Source organism: Branchiostoma floridae, chromosome 7 (assembly GCF_000003815.2).
Source record: "Branchiostoma floridae strain S238N-H82 chromosome 7, Bfl_VNyyK, whole genome shotgun sequence".
NCBI lineage: Eukaryota > Metazoa > Chordata > Leptocardii > Amphioxiformes > Branchiostomatidae > Branchiostoma > Branchiostoma floridae.
Genome location: NC_049985.1, coordinates 10,689,101 through 10,706,361, shown reverse-complemented (window position 1 = coordinate 10,706,361; position 17,261 = coordinate 10,689,101). Strand labels below are relative to the sequence as shown.

The following is a 17,261-nucleotide window of genomic DNA, read 5'->3' as shown; positions in this document are numbered from 1 at the left end:
TGGAGAAAAGGCTAGAAGCCTTGATGCAGCAATGTTCAGAGAAGGAGATGGAAATCTCAAAGCTCACAGATGCACTTGCAGGTAGGCAAGCTCAGCTTAGCGATTTGGAGCAACAGTGCAGCATGCTGGAGAAACATGTTGCAAAGCTGGAATGTGAGGTCAAATCTCTACAAGATCAGCTGCAAGAGGCAAGTGACAAGATCTTCAGCAAGGATAAGGAGATGGAGAAGATCTCAAGTGTGTTGGGTGACACCAAGGCACAGCTGCAAAAAGCGTCCACTGATTGTGAGCAACTTGAATCACACATTGGAGTGTTGAAGGAACAGCATTCAATCGAAGTGACCAAGATAAGTCATCAGCTGGATACAGTAGAGGAAAAATTAGATGTGGAGAAAACTAAGACAAAAGACTTGTCTTCCAAACAGCTCAGTGCTGAGCAAAAGATTGGTGAGTTGCAAGCATCAATAAATGAGCAACAGAAAAAGTATGAAAATCTGATAGAGCAAAAGTGTAAAGTGGAGGGAGAAAAGGCAGAAGTTGAGGCTGAAGGGGTATTGTTGAAGGAAAATATAATCATGCTTGAAACGGAGCAGAAGAATATGAAAGAGCAATTGTCACAGCTGCGCGCCGCAATGGCAGTCGTAACAGATGCAAAAATGCAAGCCGAGGAACAGTTGTCAAATCTTAAGAAAGAAAATAAGTCAACAACAGACGAAGTGAAAGTGCTTACCGAGACAACTGCTGCGAGGGATAAGGAAATCAGGAAATTGCAAGACGACTTGAAAAAGGCTGCTGAGCGTCAAAAAGATGCAAAGAAGCAAGAGAAAGAATTGAAACAGCAACTGAAGACCAAAGATACCGAAGTAGACAAGACATCCACAAAGCTTAAGAAAGTTCAGAGTGATCTCGAAGAAATCCAGAACCTGATGAATTCCTTACAGAAAGACAACGAGGAATTAAAAGAAAAGTTGAATGCAGAAGAACAACAACGATCCACACTTCAGTCCTCACTTGATGAAGTCAACCAAGAGAAGATCTCTTTAAATGACACATTGAAACAGTTAGATGAAAGTCTTAAGGCACAAGATAAAGAGGCAGTGGGGAAGATACATCAACAACAGGAGAATACCAAAGCCCTTCAGACTGAACTTGACAGCAGCAAGAAGTCCATGACTAAACTCGAAAACCGCGTGAAGGTGCTAGAAAAACAAGTGACAGAAAAGACAAACAAAATAAAAGACCTTCAGCAAGACAACAAAACCGTGAAGAAAGAGCTTGGTATTCACCTTAAGCTGTCAACTGGATTTGAAGAAAAGGCTAAGGCCTTTGAGGAAGAGATCGCACAGATGAAAAAGGAAGCTGAGGACATAAAGAAAGAATTGTCCACCGCAAAAGATGAAGCACGACGTGTGACGACGGATAAAGAACAAGTTCAAGCACATTGTGAGCAGCAGATTATGGAAATGACGGCCACGCTGGAAAAGTACAAAGCCGAAAACCAGAAGATTGTGAACCAGAAAGACAAGGAGATCGAGAAGATGAAGAAAGAGCACCAGTCCTCAAAGAAACAGGAGGTGCAGGTGGGTGACTTAAGGTCGCAACTGCAAAGCGTGCAACAGCAGTTAGAAGACGTGAAGAAGGAGAAAGACGAGATCACCAAAGGACAGAAGGAGTACCAACAGCAAGTTGACACGCTGAGGAAAACCATCGAAGATAAAGAAAGCCAACTGAAAGAACTTAGAGCAGATCTTGAAAAAGCCAAAGCTGATGCTATCCCGCCTACAACTCCAAAGAATTATTCAACTCCAAAGAATTACTCAACCCCAAAGATCAACGCTCCTCCATCTGCCACTCTGCATCAGAGACATACCGCACGCAGAAACATGTCTCGCAAGGAGAATGTGCCGAAAACAGATCCTATGGTTCCCCTGGCTGCATCAACCCCAATCCAGAACAAGACTCCCCTACAACGGATCATCAAGCGTCCCGAGAGCGAACCGAAGAAACGCCGAGTCGCGTTCGACATGACGGAGAAGACAGTGGAAATCTCGATGGATGGCGGTGACTCGGAGGCGAACTCGTCCACATCCGAACTAATGGAGTTGGACCCGGAAGACCTGCTGTCTGGAAAATCTCGTGGCGATCAACAAGTCCCCGGGCAAGCATCACTCCAGCTTCATAAGTCTCCTTCCCACGGGATTCTCAAGTCACCCGCTGTCGTCCGCAAGTCACCTACTGCACGGTTCGGAGCCCAAGCTCGATCGTCACCTGCAACAAAAGCGTCGACACCACGTGGAAGTAAATCCTACAAAGTCCACATCTCCGACTCCTGGGGGAAGAAGAACAAGAACGTGAAGCAAGGGCCAACCAAGACGACGCCGAAGCCTAACAAGGAGCAAGCAAAGAAGAGAAACAAGCCGTCCGATAGAGGAGAGGACCTGTCATGGTTCGAGTCTGATACTGTTTTTGGCTTCTTCGAGTGAATACCTTTAAAAGACGCATCCTTTATGCTCCACATATGAGCAAACTACGGTTTCAGTTTGTAGTTTCAAGTTCCCTTTAACCTTTTGAGAAACAAATGTTTTGCGTTCATGTTTTAGTAACGATATTAAATGAAATACCGTTGCAAAGCGTATATGATACGTGTGGTTATCTCGGTTTCTCACTGCTCTTTCGTGTACGTTTATAGCGATATGTTAAGCTGACGTTCTTAAGTAAACCATTTTGATATGATTTTCATATTTTTAATCATATCAGTGTTTAACAATGAAATGTTTGGGCACGTCATAGCTACGAAGTCTTGAATCTGAAATTCAAAGGTTCCTGAATGAGTTTGCGCCGTCAAGTAGCAGAGTTCGAATGTTTTAAGAAACTATAGAAATTTATTAACTATTTATTAACTCTAGATAAGCTATCTATTGAATGGAGAAGTTGACTGTGTGATGACTAATGTTATCTAATATCATTTAATGGACAAATGCAATTGTTTATAAAGCATTCACGGTCTTTTTGAGCTGATTGGTAATTGTTTAAACCCAACGTCAATTATGCCATTTATTTCATTCCGTATTTGACGTGTGTATGTTGCACGTATCATTATGGCGAGATGTTGTTTCAAGACTTGTAAATGTTATTTAAAGACTTGTAAATTGTTGAAATTTCTGCCAAATCTGTTCCCTGTTCAGATATGAATATAGTTTACTTTTCCGGAACATCCATGTCCTTTGTCTTTCATCCGTGTAAAGTTCTACATTTACACCAGTCGCATAGGCACCGATAATGCTTCGAACAACGTTTTACAGAGAACTCTGTATCTGTGGAGTCGGCTAGCGCTAATTTATGACTTCGTCTCACGTGGGTAATTTCCTTGGTGGCGCCGAGAAGGGAGGGTGCTCCGAAGTTTATCCCAACAGTTTAATAATTTTCGCAATGTTTTCGCGACCTCCATATGGTCCAACTATGCGGTAATTAACCCCTGAATGCACCCCGTATTGTCAGCGGCCAGCGCGATGAGGCATCCCAAAGAACGGAAGAAGGCCTGCTCATTTATCATACTTCAAATCGTGTCAGTTTAATTGGTCAAGGCTCCACGAGGAGCGCGCCAACAATGGCTGCGCGGGAAACGTGGCTTTTCTGAGGCCCACCACTTTAGCGTCGGGGACTGGAAATGAGAGGGCGGATCGCCAGCCACTGAAATCACTGACCCACGCAAGACCCCATTAGGGCAGACCGGTCTGGCAATGGGTCGGTCTTCGGGCAGAAATAACGTTGGTGGACGGTGGACTGGTGCTTTCGCTCGTGTATCCAGTACATCGGTTAACGTTGATTCTTTAAACGCCATCTGTAATGGCAAAGTTATTCAGTTTAGACTTTCAAATTGGTTACCTTAAGAACAGAAGACACCTCTGCTGCCACTATCCCATTGTCACCACCGACTTTCCAAAATGCGTCTTTTGCCTTATCAATGACAATCACGTCCTTTTCATTTGTGAAAAGTCGTGGCGAGGTAGACACGAATTCTTAGTTATTATTTGATTCGTTATGACACGTTGCCTGACAACATATATCCAAGCCGACTTTGGACTATAAAGTTCCCAACCTGTCTTTTATCCGTTTCCTGTTCTCTTAGTTCATTTGTGCCTAGTGTATAACACAAGCCAGAGCTTTTTATTTGATAGACACCGTCACTGCAGGACGTAGCAAAGTTCTACAATAATGTGACGTCGACAATATGGACACAGACAAAACCGGCATTTAAAGTGACACCAGAATAAGGGCACATCTCTTTTGTCCAAGATGCGAATGCAAAACAATGACTCTATGAACATTAATGTCGTTAACACTAATATAACTTTAGACATTGAAGCCGCATTAGTTGGTGCATTTGCATGCAGCTAATGTGCTTTCTATTCTTCTGTACGCTGGACATAAATATATGTTTGGATAAGGACTGGCACCAGCTGATGAGAAATACGACAAAGGGTGAAGCGACCTTCTCTCCATTAAGCGACCCGTCTAGTGCCGAGCGAACGGCGTTCTGATTGTTCTCTTCGCTTTGACGATAAGAGATGAAGACGTTGGAGGGCGGCCAGTCTGCGAAGTTAATAAAGAGGAGTACATTAAGAATAGAAAGACTGTTGGCTGCAGTTGTATACCCTCGGGCACAGACACGCACTGACGCCACAAAGTATGTGTCTGGTGCGACGTTTCACCAGATATCTGTCAACGAAAAGAAACGAAAAGAGTTCTTAAAATTCTTGTAAACATTGCTGTTTATAGAGAAGCGCTTCCTCTTTTTGTTCCACTCTATGTTCAGTGATGTATAGCATCTCTCTGGTTGGTAGGTTTTGCATGCTATCTGGTTCTGAAATCGCATTACCTGGCGGCTGTCACAATGAGGACACCCACTGAGCGAAATCAGTGTCCGAAATCACAGGCCGCTCATTTACTGTCGCTGTGCAAGTGGAAGATATATAGAACATGTGCTGCTTTTGAAAAAAAGGGAAAACGAGGGGACGGCTCCAATGATATGTCCGTTGTTTGACTGAAGGCTAGTCTTCTTGAATCTTAACCTTTTTGCACCTTCAACTTGTGGCTTGTGTTTCCAAACTTCACAATAGAGCTAATCATGTAGAAGGGGTAATCCGTAAGTAACTTCCTTTTACATGTGCAGGGGTTCATTTAGATGGGCTAAGCTGAAAATTGGTCCGCACAGGACAAAGCTGTCCAACGGCGCTATTTTTCTCTACTCACAGCATAGCGTGCACGATTTTTTCTCGCCATTTTTTCTGATATAAGGTGAGCTGTTTTCTTTCCTTTAGATTATTTGGTTCGTTTTTGTAAGTTTGTATCTCTCGTGCAAGCAATAGTGTACCTTGCCCCACAGTATAGTTTACAGTAATTGTAAGTAGCCGGCTCGTGTTGATGGCTGCACTTACAGCTAGATGATCCAATTTGCGAAGTGAGATGGCAAAATGTGATAACGGTTGGAACTGCAGACGTCCCGTGTCAGCCTGCTGTCATTGAAACTCAACGATCCGCGCTTGACACGATTACATGTACGTAATCATGGTATTGTAGTTTCAAAACTGATGACAACTACTCTTCTTAAACTTGTAAATCAGACGTACCGGTGTGCCTATCTAAAATCGAAACTTTTCTGTATGTTATGTCGGTACCTTCGCTTTGTACACCACACTCAGCTGTGTTATCTATTAAACTGATTACCTATAGTAAAAGTGATCGTTGAGCATTTGCAAATAAAGCGCCTTTTCAGCTATGGTCGATTTTTAAAAGCTGGTCTGCACATTTAAACTTAACGACAGAAATCATTTATCTGTAGAATTTGTCGTTGTAATTTTCGGGAATATCAATGCTCGAGTTTAATTGTATTAATTGTATGTGTTCTTAAGTAAAGGCCGTTCAAACTTAAAATGGAGGAAAGTGATATTAAGACCAGCAGTGGTTCGTGAATTGTCACCATAACATGTTGTCTTTCATACCCATCAAACTACACCATCAAGAAGAGAATTAAGATACAATTTTGTTGACAGCATCTACGAAAAAAAGATCATTTACAAATTAGATAAGATGTTCGCAGTAACGCAGTGGTCATGAGTGGGACTAATCTTTTTTTTGTAGAGTCCTTTTTAAACATGTTCGTTAAACCGTGAAATCGGTAACCATAGCAACTCACCGATTTTACCTCTGAGTGACTTCGCCTGGACAAGGCTTCTTCCTTCCATGGGAACGGGTCGTCCTTATCTATGATCTCCGTGTAGCGAGACACCTTCGGCGCCTCGGGACAGGTGATGCTCACTCCCGGTTTGTTAGAGATTACAGGGCGGAGGATCTCGGTGTAGTAGAAACATACGTATGTCTCATTGTCTCAGCACGACGTCCTGTGTTTCCCCTTTTTTCTGCCTCGGCTTTTCCATGGGAGAATCTCGCGTCAAACAATGCTCCGCCTCCCTTGAACGATTTCAGCACTACAACCACTGTCCTCTTGTTGTAATATATGGCTATGTGCAGTAGACGGTAAAAGCGAAGTATACATGTTTGCAGAAAAAAGTCATAGAGTAACTTTAATCATGACAATTATTTCCACTATTTGTGTAGACACCCCACGCCCACCCCTCCCCCTGTACGCTATAATTACTACTTGACGAGGAAAGAAGATGGGATTTTGAGGAGGACGGCGCCCGATTGTGTCACTTGTCAGGACAGCTATATTGATGAGCATGAAGCATTTCTTGTAGCTTCTTTTAGAAGAATATATCTGTTTCATGTCTTTGTGTTAAGCGACCTTTTTCGTTTCTAAAATTACAATATGGCATTGTCTTCGACTCTATTACAAAATGGCATTGTCGTCAATTCTATTACGAAAGTGTCCTTCCTGAAATAGGCAAGCACAAAGTAAAAAAGATAGTGTAAAAAATCTGCAATTTGTCGATAAACCATCATATTTTATTCGTTACTTACATCCAACGAAAGGTAGTCTTGATTCTCTGTACGTGCCGCAGTGCTCTAGTCAAATTGGGCTCAAGGAAACACCTGACAAACTTCCCCTACAAAATTCTCCCGTTTGCAAGTAGGAGTATACACACTGCCACAACTGGATGACTGTTTTCCACTGCTATCTTGCACGTGCCCACGAATCGTTCACCACTTTGCTTGCAATTAAAACAGACGAGAGCAAAGACGAACAACACAAAATCCACGTCAATACGGGAATAAAAACAAAGCGGTAGTCCCAGAACACTTACATTGAGCGAGCAAGTCCGTAAATTAACTTCATCTCGTAATCTACAAGTGTCATTCAGGTTAATGATCTAGATCATCTTCTGACCAGAGACAACAACTGCATCAAAGGTCTGGAGAGAATAATTACTTAAATCTACCCCCACAGTCTGTAAATCAATCAAACTGAGATCACAGGATCGCATTTATCTGTGCTCTCTTTCCTGTTTAAGTGCCGTCTACCCTACCAACGGATCGTTAGCCTCGCTACGGTCCAAACGGAAAACAAAAGGACACAAACAACACGGAAAGATGGATGGCACGTGTGTGGGTATAATTTATAATGCCGCCTTTTAACAAGGGGCGAACGGTAACGCGCGCTGTGCACATCATCAGACAATATCAAAGACAAAGGGTTACTTAGTGTCGGTACATTTAACACCAAGGTAATTGATTTGTGTCGGATGTTTGCCTTTTTTCTTAAAGAATGCTACATCTTCAATGAATTGTGGTCAATTTCATCCTCATATGCATTGGCCTTGTTGCAGCCTCGGGATATACTAAAGGCAAATTTAAACACGTTTTCTCTCGCATGTTGTGTTAATTTTTCCCTAGCTCTTTTTCGCATTATTGTGGACCAAGAACGCAGCATACAACGTAGCCAGAATAAGAATACAAAAATTGAACCACGTCTTTGTTTCCAATATAGAATGCATTTGTAGAATGCATTTGTTTCCAATATAGAATAGGCTGTCTTCTGTGTCATCTATTATGTTACCACACTGAAAAACAACAACAAAGTCTTGCCATGTCCTTTCGTGTATACATCTACTCTAAGTTCTTTTAAGTAACCTTGATGAATTTCTTCTTTATTTTGTGAAGACACCATTTCGTCCGTTTCCGCAGATCTTTTTGTCAACTAAAACAGTCTTCACAGAAAAACATATAAAGACTTCATTATGGCGATGATGTCTATTATGTACCCTGAACAAAGAAGCTATCGAGTGAAACAAACGAATTTGTGTGTCCCGATCAAATTGGCTGGTACCCATTTCTAAAGATGGAACTTAAGACAGAAAGAGACAAACATGCTTTAAGTTTCGTTGCCCTAAACATGGCGACATGATATCATAGTTGACATGATATCATTTTCATACATAAATTGCGTGTATAAGTCACGATGGCTTGATACAATTTACTATCACTAGTACCTTGCTAAAAATTCGTTCGAACGAAATATTGACAAAGGAAAGGTTTTTGGACGACGTCGCAATCTAAAACATTGTTATCTACTAGTCTCTATCAGACTTCTTGAGTTGCTGGTAAAATTGCAATTGGCAGAATAAGTTGCCACAGCTGATGATCATGCTGTATATCTAGAGTTGTATGGTGGCAAAGTGGTTTAGCGAATTCCTTCAACAAATTCAACATTTTTGCACGATTTTCCCCTGAACCCAAGTAGTCTCGTAGAGATCAGTGATAATGTATATATGCATCTCTAAGTCTATACTCTACAAAAGAGAAGAAAATTTGCCCCCAAACAGACAAGCCAAAAGAAAAGGTCTACCCCTTACAAACACGATTACCGCGCCTGCGCGTCAACAAAACCGCCCCTGCCCGTTGTTTACCTTCTCCTGCCATTCATGCTCGTTAGACCGTGAAACGATGTCTTCCAAGTATAAATGATAATCACTAAGGTAGGCTTTGATGAAGTCTGCGGTTTTGGCGCGAAGTCTATAAACCGCGTGGCTCCCCTTCAAGACGCCTTGGCTGGCGTAGAGTCTATAATTCCGTGAGGTGAGGTCAGAAGGCAGTGCCCTAGAACTCCGGGTGGTGTCGCCGTGCCCTCCACAGCGCGTGCCGTCCTCACTCCTACTGGATGAAATCCTCGCCAATCGACGTAACATTGTGCGCACATGAGGCGGAGACAATACCGTCGGGCCTGTATAGCACCCAGGAAACCTTTCAGGGATCAGATGTCCCTTGTATAGAGGGGGCCTCTATTGCTTTCGTTGGGTGACGTTAATTGTATGCAGCACCGAATGAAGAGATACGTCGCGTCGAACGCCTTTGTGAAGTCCACGTGAGCAGTAAAGGTCCGAGCAGGTATAAAAGCGTGGCAAGAACTGAAACTTTGTTATTCCGTGTTTTAAACCTCGTGGGTGCACTTCGTGTTAGTGATTTCTTTTTTTTCATTGGCAAGGGCTCTCTTCGTATTTTCTCACACGATGTCGCGATCTTTCCTCGTGGATTCACTTATTCAAAGGGACATGTCACCGAAGTCGACTCAAGCGACGGCGTGCGTCGGGCACCGAGGCCCCCTCAGCCCGCTGACGGCGGCCCAGCTCGGGCTGTACCCGCGGAAGGACGCGGCGATCTTCGGACAGTGTCTCCTGTGTGTACAGGCGACCACCAGCCCCCCGACGACAGGACACAGCCACTTTGGCGTGCCGAGAACATCCGTGCCCACCACCGTGCCTTCCTTCGCGTCCAACCTGCCCACCACTATGCCCACCCCCGCACTACAAGGCATCTCCTACGCCATCTCCAGGCATCACACACCGGCCACATCAGCCTTTCTCAGCCTACCTTTCCCCTCTGGTAAGTACAGAGATGTTTTTCTACATTTTCGTTCTGAAAATATATTGAAAACCCATTGTTCGAGTCTTAGAAATAAATCTAAAGTCAGTAACTGTTTCTGGCAGAAAATTGCCATTTTTGCATTGCGGAGCGTGACATTAGTGGTGTTTGTGTGGTTATGGTCTAGTTCGCGGGGAAGCATTGTGTCGGACGGTCTCGCTTTGTTAGCGCGAATGCTACAATATGGTGCAATTACCGATATCGCCATGGTCCGGGCTGTTATCGCTACCTCCACATGCCTGGACGGACTTCAAGTTTCCAATTGTTCTTCTTCTTCAGACGTTCTTATCTAAAACCATTGATTCTTTTTTTAAATCATTTGATGAGAAAGCCAAAGTATGTATGAATTATATCATAGCTATTTTTCTGCTAGTCTCGTTCATATACTTGGACTGATTTCGAGGGGAAAGAAACGCAAAACTTAATTTCATAGTTTTCTTTAAAAATCCACTAACATTGATTACATTTATATCTATTTTTATTATAACATTTTCATATATTCTTTTTATGATCCCAATTGTAAGCGTGCTGCTAAAAGCATTACCAAGTACACTAAGTTCAATACTGAAAATCACAGATAGAGAAATCAACGATATATAAATACTCTTTGAAAGTAACCAGTACTTGAAAGAAAAACAAACACATCAAAAGTTACTTAACTCGTAACCATTTGTGTCTATGATGTTCAAAAACAGAAGAATGAAAGTTTTGTGCATGGCCCAGTCGTGTTCGTCGAGTGTCAGCCACATGTCTTTGTCCTCGGAGATCGAAGCTGGCATGTATACGTACGTACTGCTTACCGTTCTGGCCTGCTGCCAACAAATATACCAAGCTAAAGCTATGAACAATCCGCTGCCATATCGACGAACGCTCAATAACACAACGTAACGCCAGATCTATATTTCAAATTCTACACTTATCTTTTTTTTTCAAGCAGACGAAACTACATCAACAAAAAGCTTGCATGATTTGGATCGGTATCCCTTATATTGTTTGATGCTCAAGGACAGACCATTTTTGCCACAGATTTTTGGGAGTAGATACATGTAATTCAGATCTAGCCTGACAGCCAAAGTCGTAAAGCATGACAATACCAGATATATCATACCGAACATGCGCTGACATTTTTACAACCTCAAATAAACATTACACGAGACCGAAATTATTTTTTCACAATATGAACAGGCGGAGCTTTGTGTTCACCAGACATTGGTTTTCAATACGTGGTCTTTCAACATCCATAGGTGGTGCGGCTCTTTGTTTTCATTGGATTGAAAGACAAGATACTCACGGGTCATCATCAGTAGCTAATTGACCCTTAATTACTTCGGAGTCATCTTCAGCAAATAAGCATCTCTTGTCCACAATAGAAGATGCTTTCCATTTGCTGTGGTGTAAGCGGATTATACCTGCTAATGTGAGACAAAGAGAAAGTACATTGTCTTCTTTGTTGAGAGGTCACCGTTACCTATGGGTATCAGAGCATGTTTCAGACTTCTCAGACGTACTAGATCTAGAGCAGCAGTTATGATATTGCAGCTTCTCTTGTGGCTTTTTTTGCCTTTATCTGATTACATCTGCGTTTTGTTATCTTCCGTGTTCAAAATCATTTGCCTCCTAAGCCATCAAAACATTGTCGCAATCTGTACATGCTAGCCAACAAATTGCAAGATGAAAACGTAACTAAAGCTTATGATCAAAATTCGAATTTGTGATGTTTGTATTGAACGGTAACCTCTCAAAGAAGAAGCTTTTCTTTGTTCTGCATTTTTGTAAAGACAAGCATGCATCATTCGCTTGCATCACAAAGCAAATGGATGCTGCTCTTCTATTGTGAACAGGGGATCTTTTTTGTGGAAGCTAGGGTCTAGTGGTAGTAGGGAGGCCAGAGTTCCTATCTATCCGTCGGCGCTCCTTCGCCGTCTGCCCGCCGCCGACTCGCCGTCTCCTACCGTACAATTCCGATTTAACGGCCCGGCCCTGCCCCGGGGGTGAACGGCGAGCCGATAGCGGTGCACCGGCACATTTTACACATCAGTATGTCCCGCAACAGGTGACTCTCTTCCCATCCCATCCAACACAACACAACAAGGACCTCCCTTCATCACCCCGTATTTACACAACACCCTACATACAAGCATCTGGGTTCCGAAGTCTCGGGGCCTTGAGCGATCGGAGATTGACCAGAATATAAATGTAGTTGAGACGATGGATCGTGTTCCGACCACCCACAACAAGGCATGACTTGGAAACTTTAATTGGTGAATTACGTTCGCTGATATCATTCTCAGAAAAAAACACGGCTGTCGACGTCAAATACATAGAGAAGGTTGCTTAACCGCCAAGCAGATGTTGGGGGCAAATCGTAACAATTCTGACACACAACCGCTCTAACGGTAGTCAGAAAAGGTTACGAATGACTTGCGATTTCCCTTCTAGCATCTGCTTGAAGAATAGAGAAAGTAGGTGCCCACTTTCAACTAGAGACTTTGACCACTGAGCGACTCAATATTTTACTCAATGAATTTCATACTTTGTACCATTTGTTGCCTTTTAAATAATACTTTTGCGTCGTTTATCATATTTCAATTGTAAAATCAAGGGTCACACAAAGACAATTATTGTCACTCAACCGTCGCTCAACGATTTCCGTCTGGTTGGTCTTTATGTATCTAATACGTAATATGAAGCTGAAGTTCAAAATGAAAGCCTGACATCTATTCATATCTTTCAGGAGTGGCATCAGATGGTCTACCCCGAGACAGCCGACGCATGCGCACAGCCTTCTCCAGCACGCAGCTCCTGGAACTGGAGCGGGAGTTCGCCTCCAACATGTACCTATCGCGCCTGCGCAGGATCGAGATCGCCACGTTCTTGAACTTGAGCGAGAAGCAGGTGAAGATCTGGTTCCAGAACCGCAGGGTCAAGCACAAGAAGGAGGCGCGCGCCGCCAGCGGGTCACGTGACTCCTGCCACTGTCAGCAGCACCGCGCATGCGTCACCAGAAGGCCCAGCGGACACAGCGTCACGGAGGAGCATGCGCAGTGTCACAGCGATGAGAACGCGCAGACAAGCGCCTCCACAGGGACTGACGTAGACGTCAACTAGTCCGGACTCTTAAGATTTCTTTCATACTTTCTTATCACAAAGACTATCAGCAAAATGTAGTTTAGCGATCTGTACTTTCGACTAGTGGCTTTCTGTGTTTGCCACTGTACGTTACTTTGCGTTGTCGTATTTATTTTGTTGTGTGCGTTTTGTGCTTTTGTTTTGTATTTCTATGTATCTGTTGGCTTAAAATGACAAGCGCTGTATAAAAGAAGTGCCTTACAGGAGAGGGTCTTGTTCAATGAATAAAGTTTTGCTCTGTAAAACTTGTGTAAACTGTGGTTTTTGTTCGGATAGTTCATGTACTTTGGCTTAAGGCAGCATCATTGCCTCTACCGCTGATACACATCTCCCACTGAATCTAAAGCCTTCTGCTCGCTTCTTTCAACACCTAGTACCTGTCTTTATATCATTAGAAATACAACAGAATAAATGAGTGTTTTCAAAACTTAGATACTAGTATATGTATATCCGACTAACGAAGCATAGCCGTACATAATGTATTATCAAATGACGGTATGAATGTACTGTGCCAACTTCGTCGGTTGATTTACGACACCTGCGGCCAACTCCACAAAGAAAGTTTACCTTTAACACCGTTACAAATGAGTCGATACATGGAAAGCTGCCAGGTACAATGGGTAATCCGTTGTTCCTGTCATTGTGTGTTTGTGTTCCCCCAGTCCGTCACAGTGGATGGTGTTACACGTCCATAACCACACGGCAAACATGTGGACATCACACCGCCCATCAGAGACCTGTCCCCGTACATGAATTATGGAGCAGCCCTGACTTTTGCGGTCATCAATCAATCAAGCCAAATATGACCAACTGTGAGTCATCATACACAAACCCCGTGTAACAAGAATATAGAAACCGGTACCCCCAAATTATGTCAGCAATTACGTATCATTTCATTTGTCCATGTGAGCCGACTGGTGGTTCTGAATGTCACACCTGTACGTGTGAGTCCAGGTACGGCCCCGCTCCCACCGTACCCGCCTACCTACCTGTAGTGCGACCCTGAACAAGAAGAAAACTATTAATCAATCCATTGGCAGTCCATTTCCAACGATATGAACCTTCTGTGATAGTCTATTAAATCCCTGAATAGGTTTTCTGTGTAGATACTTGAGTGTAATACGCGGCAGGTTGGTGACTATGTAGTTGTACGTGAGGATTTACTCTCGGCTATTGTGCCGTACCCGGGCCGTACATATGAATTACCACCTTCTGCCCTTGAGGCAGATTAGATATTCTTTTCGACACGTGTTTGTAGCAAGCTTACCAATCCGCAATAAATGTCGGTTGTCAACCAAGGTATCAAGTCTTTCTACGGAAACTAGAATTACCAAGCACAAAAACGTCGCCAGAAAATTGCGACACGTTTAAGTACGTACAATGTATGTGTATATAAACCATAATCTATTTCTGGCACTTAAGGCCTGTAATGCGTGTTCTCATAATCCCTTAAGCTTTAAGGCCTTGAACTACTCAGTATACTTAGTTCTGTGTACAATAATGATGGAAGCGTCGCTGTTCATGGTTAACTTCCGGCTTAGACCCGTTTGACTGGTGCCATACAGGTGCGCTATGTATGTAGAAAGAGTGGGGAAAAGCGTCGAAGTCTAGAAGCTTCGCTAGCCGTCGGACGAGGCTTATTTTGCGTGGCGCCATTCCACAAAGCCACCACAGACACAGCTGCAGCATCGAAGTCAATACTGCCAACGTACAATCCAATTAAGGCCTTCGGAGCCACCGCTGAGCCGATCCCGCTAAAGTAGCAGTCGGCGCGCGGTGGGGTGCATCCTACCCTGCCGCCCCGCCAGCTGGTTTCAAGACCTGACAGACTCGCGCTCTTTCCTCCGGGGAGCCGTCAGCTCACGGCCGTGCAAAATGGCGTATAATAACTCAATTTCGCAGACACGGTCGTGCAAAATGATTCTTCAGTGTGTTTTCAATTTCTGGTCATGAATAATAGAAACACAAGGCCGCCAGAACGCACAAATTGAAAAAAGCGACGAAAACGCGCCAGGTCACCGACACTGCGCCGATTTAAAGACCGGTCCGTAATAGCGCGGTAAAGACTGATATGTGTCCCAGCCATGACCGAGCAGGAGCAGTCAGAAACGTTAAATCGTCCCGTGGGACTTGGTGTTTAGGATGTTTCTCTTTGTTCTCTGGTCGCCTCGCAAAGTCCCATGTGGAAGCCTAATTGCCACCACTGCCTACTCGTCTTTGTTCCCGACTCAATTTTCAATTATCATCGTGTTCTCTACATTTTCAGGACCCCATTTCCTTTGAAAGTCGCTTTTATCCTCAATCTACCCCATTTATGAATCGCCCGAAGCCTTTTAGGTACATAAAATTGGGTTTGAGCCGAAAAACACAATTATTCGATCAAAGTCATTGTGTCGGTCGGCGCGGCCGAGCTCCCAACCTGCTGTCGGGGGGCAGAGATAATTTTCCAAAATGGAGTGGAAAATAGACCAAAATATATAGCAGCGCGCCGGGCTTTGTGCTGCTTGTATATAAGAAAACAACATATTCTACATGACAAAAGGGGCGATTGATTACTTGGTGGGTTTCCACGGCAGATGGTTAAGGGGGAGAGGTGGCGGGAGGGGAACTCGGGCGGGTCGCGGCAGGAATGCGACCGAGCCGCCCGCCGCATCTGTGGCGCGTGGCTGCCTGCTAAAGGGAACCTCATCCCCCGCAGACGCTTTCTTACACAACTTACGCCGTAATGTCAGCGTTCTGGTGACCTTCTTTTTGCGTCTATAGCCTGGTATAGATGAAGCGCCACGCTTGGCCACTTGGGAGTACATCAGGAGCTGGTCCTGCTCCTCGGCACGACAGGCCCGCGCCCCGGGCGACATGATAGACGACTTCATCACCCCTAATCTTCTCGTCATGTCTCTCCGATTACACATATCAAAATAAAACTTCCATCAGCGGACACATTAAGTGATGAATACACGTAATGGACCGGCCTTCAAAATATTCCAATGCGCATATAACAACATGATTGGTAATCTCAGGGTAGGTGTAAAACGCGCGTAAAATATCAAATCAGTAAGTGATGACTCCGGTACAAGGCCAGTTCATCACCTGTTCGTGTCATTACCCCATACACAAATACATTTCGTCAAAAACTTGTTCTGCATATAATCTTTAACTTATGTCTTTTTGTCTTTTAAAATACATCAAAATAAACATACCTACAGTAGCGTGAACAATTCAAAATGCATAAGCTATCATGTCAGAACATATGACTTGACTGGAAAGCCAGGTCAAGAGTTGCTCTTGTAACGACAAAAACTGTCGTCAAAAACTTGTGCTAACTATAATCTTGATCTAAAGGCATTTTTTCTATCAACACGCAGCAAAATACACACATGTACAGTGGCGTGGAACACTCATAACTCATCATAGATGTCAAATCAGAACATAATCACTTACGGGGCCGATACTTTAACATTACGTGTTTATTGCTAAACCTCGAAGACATTTCACACCAACAAAAACTCGTCTACATATATACGCTTGGAACATGCAAAAGCTTTAGTTTTAATATACAGCAAAATACACACATCAGTGCCGTACTCAATCGCTTCAACTTAGGCTTGGGTCACATTTCTAAACCGGGGCCCGGTCGTGCAACTTTCGGGAGGGAAAAGAATGATATAGAAGACATCAAAATACATAAAATGTCAACATAAGATTCATGCGCATAATTTGTGTATATTTCTAGGTTTACTTTTGAAATGTTCACTTCTTTAAACATCCCGGCCGGGCCCCGGTTTGGAAATGTGACCTAAGCCTTACTAGTATATCAAGGGCACCACTGGGTGGAAAGAAAGTAATGACACCAATATGTGACTGGAAAACCTTTTCACTAGACGGCGAACCCTGAGCGACCGTACCCAAATTAGATTGTGTCGTGATTCGAATATAATACAAGATGTAGAGTTATGATTCAAAGGACAACAAAACACACAAAAAAATCCAATCATCTATGAAATTCGTAGCCTGGAGTCCAGCCTTGTTCACTTTGGTCCCCATACGCGGGATAGCGACTTCGGGAGCGGACCAAAGCGACTCCAGGCTATGATATTCGCTGGTAGATCAAATGCAAATCTTTGGTCGCTCAGAACTCGCACAGTGACCACAGCCTCTTTTGGAAAGAATCCTGAGTGCAAAAAAAGGTGATGAGGAACCGAAAGCTTTAAAATGAAATTTACAATGAGACCTTTATACATCGCTGAATCATT

General features: G+C 43.5%; 2 protein-coding genes across 2 annotated transcripts in view; both read left to right on the top strand.

Moving 5' to 3' along the window:
• LOC118419174 (synaptonemal complex protein 1-like) overlaps nucleotides 1-3,212 on the top strand; it is a 7,378-nt gene extending 4,166 nt beyond the window's left edge. The window contains exon 4 of the mRNA XM_035825506.1: nucleotides 1-3,212. This exon is cut by the window's left edge and continues 22 nt beyond it. Coding sequence (XP_035681399.1) covers nucleotides 1-2,483 — 2,483 coding nt within the window. The 3' untranslated portion in view covers nucleotides 2,484-3,212.
• Nucleotides 3,213-8,491: 5,279 nt separating this feature from the next.
• Nucleotides 8,492-13,270, top strand: LOC118420369 (GS homeobox 1-like). Its single transcript, XM_035827166.1, has 2 exons — nucleotides 8,492-9,840; nucleotides 12,614-13,270. The coding sequence occupies exons 1-2, from the start codon at nucleotides 9,468-9,470 to the stop codon at nucleotides 12,985-12,987; spliced, it is 747 nt and encodes a 248-aa protein (XP_035683059.1). The 5' UTR covers nucleotides 8,492-9,467; the 3' UTR covers nucleotides 12,988-13,270.
• Nucleotides 13,271-17,261: the final 3,991 nt, after the last annotated feature.

What these genes read in the sequence shown, in the direction of transcription:
- LOC118420369 (XM_035827166.1), top strand. Translation starts at nt 9,468, where the DNA reads ATGTCGCGATCTTTCCTCGTGGATTCACTTATTCAAAGGGACATGTCA. An exon ending in CAGCCTACCTTTCCCCTCTG is followed by an intron (nt 9,841 to 12,613) that starts GTAAGTACAGAG and finishes CATATCTTTCAG; the next exon opens with GAGTGGCATCAGATGGTCTA.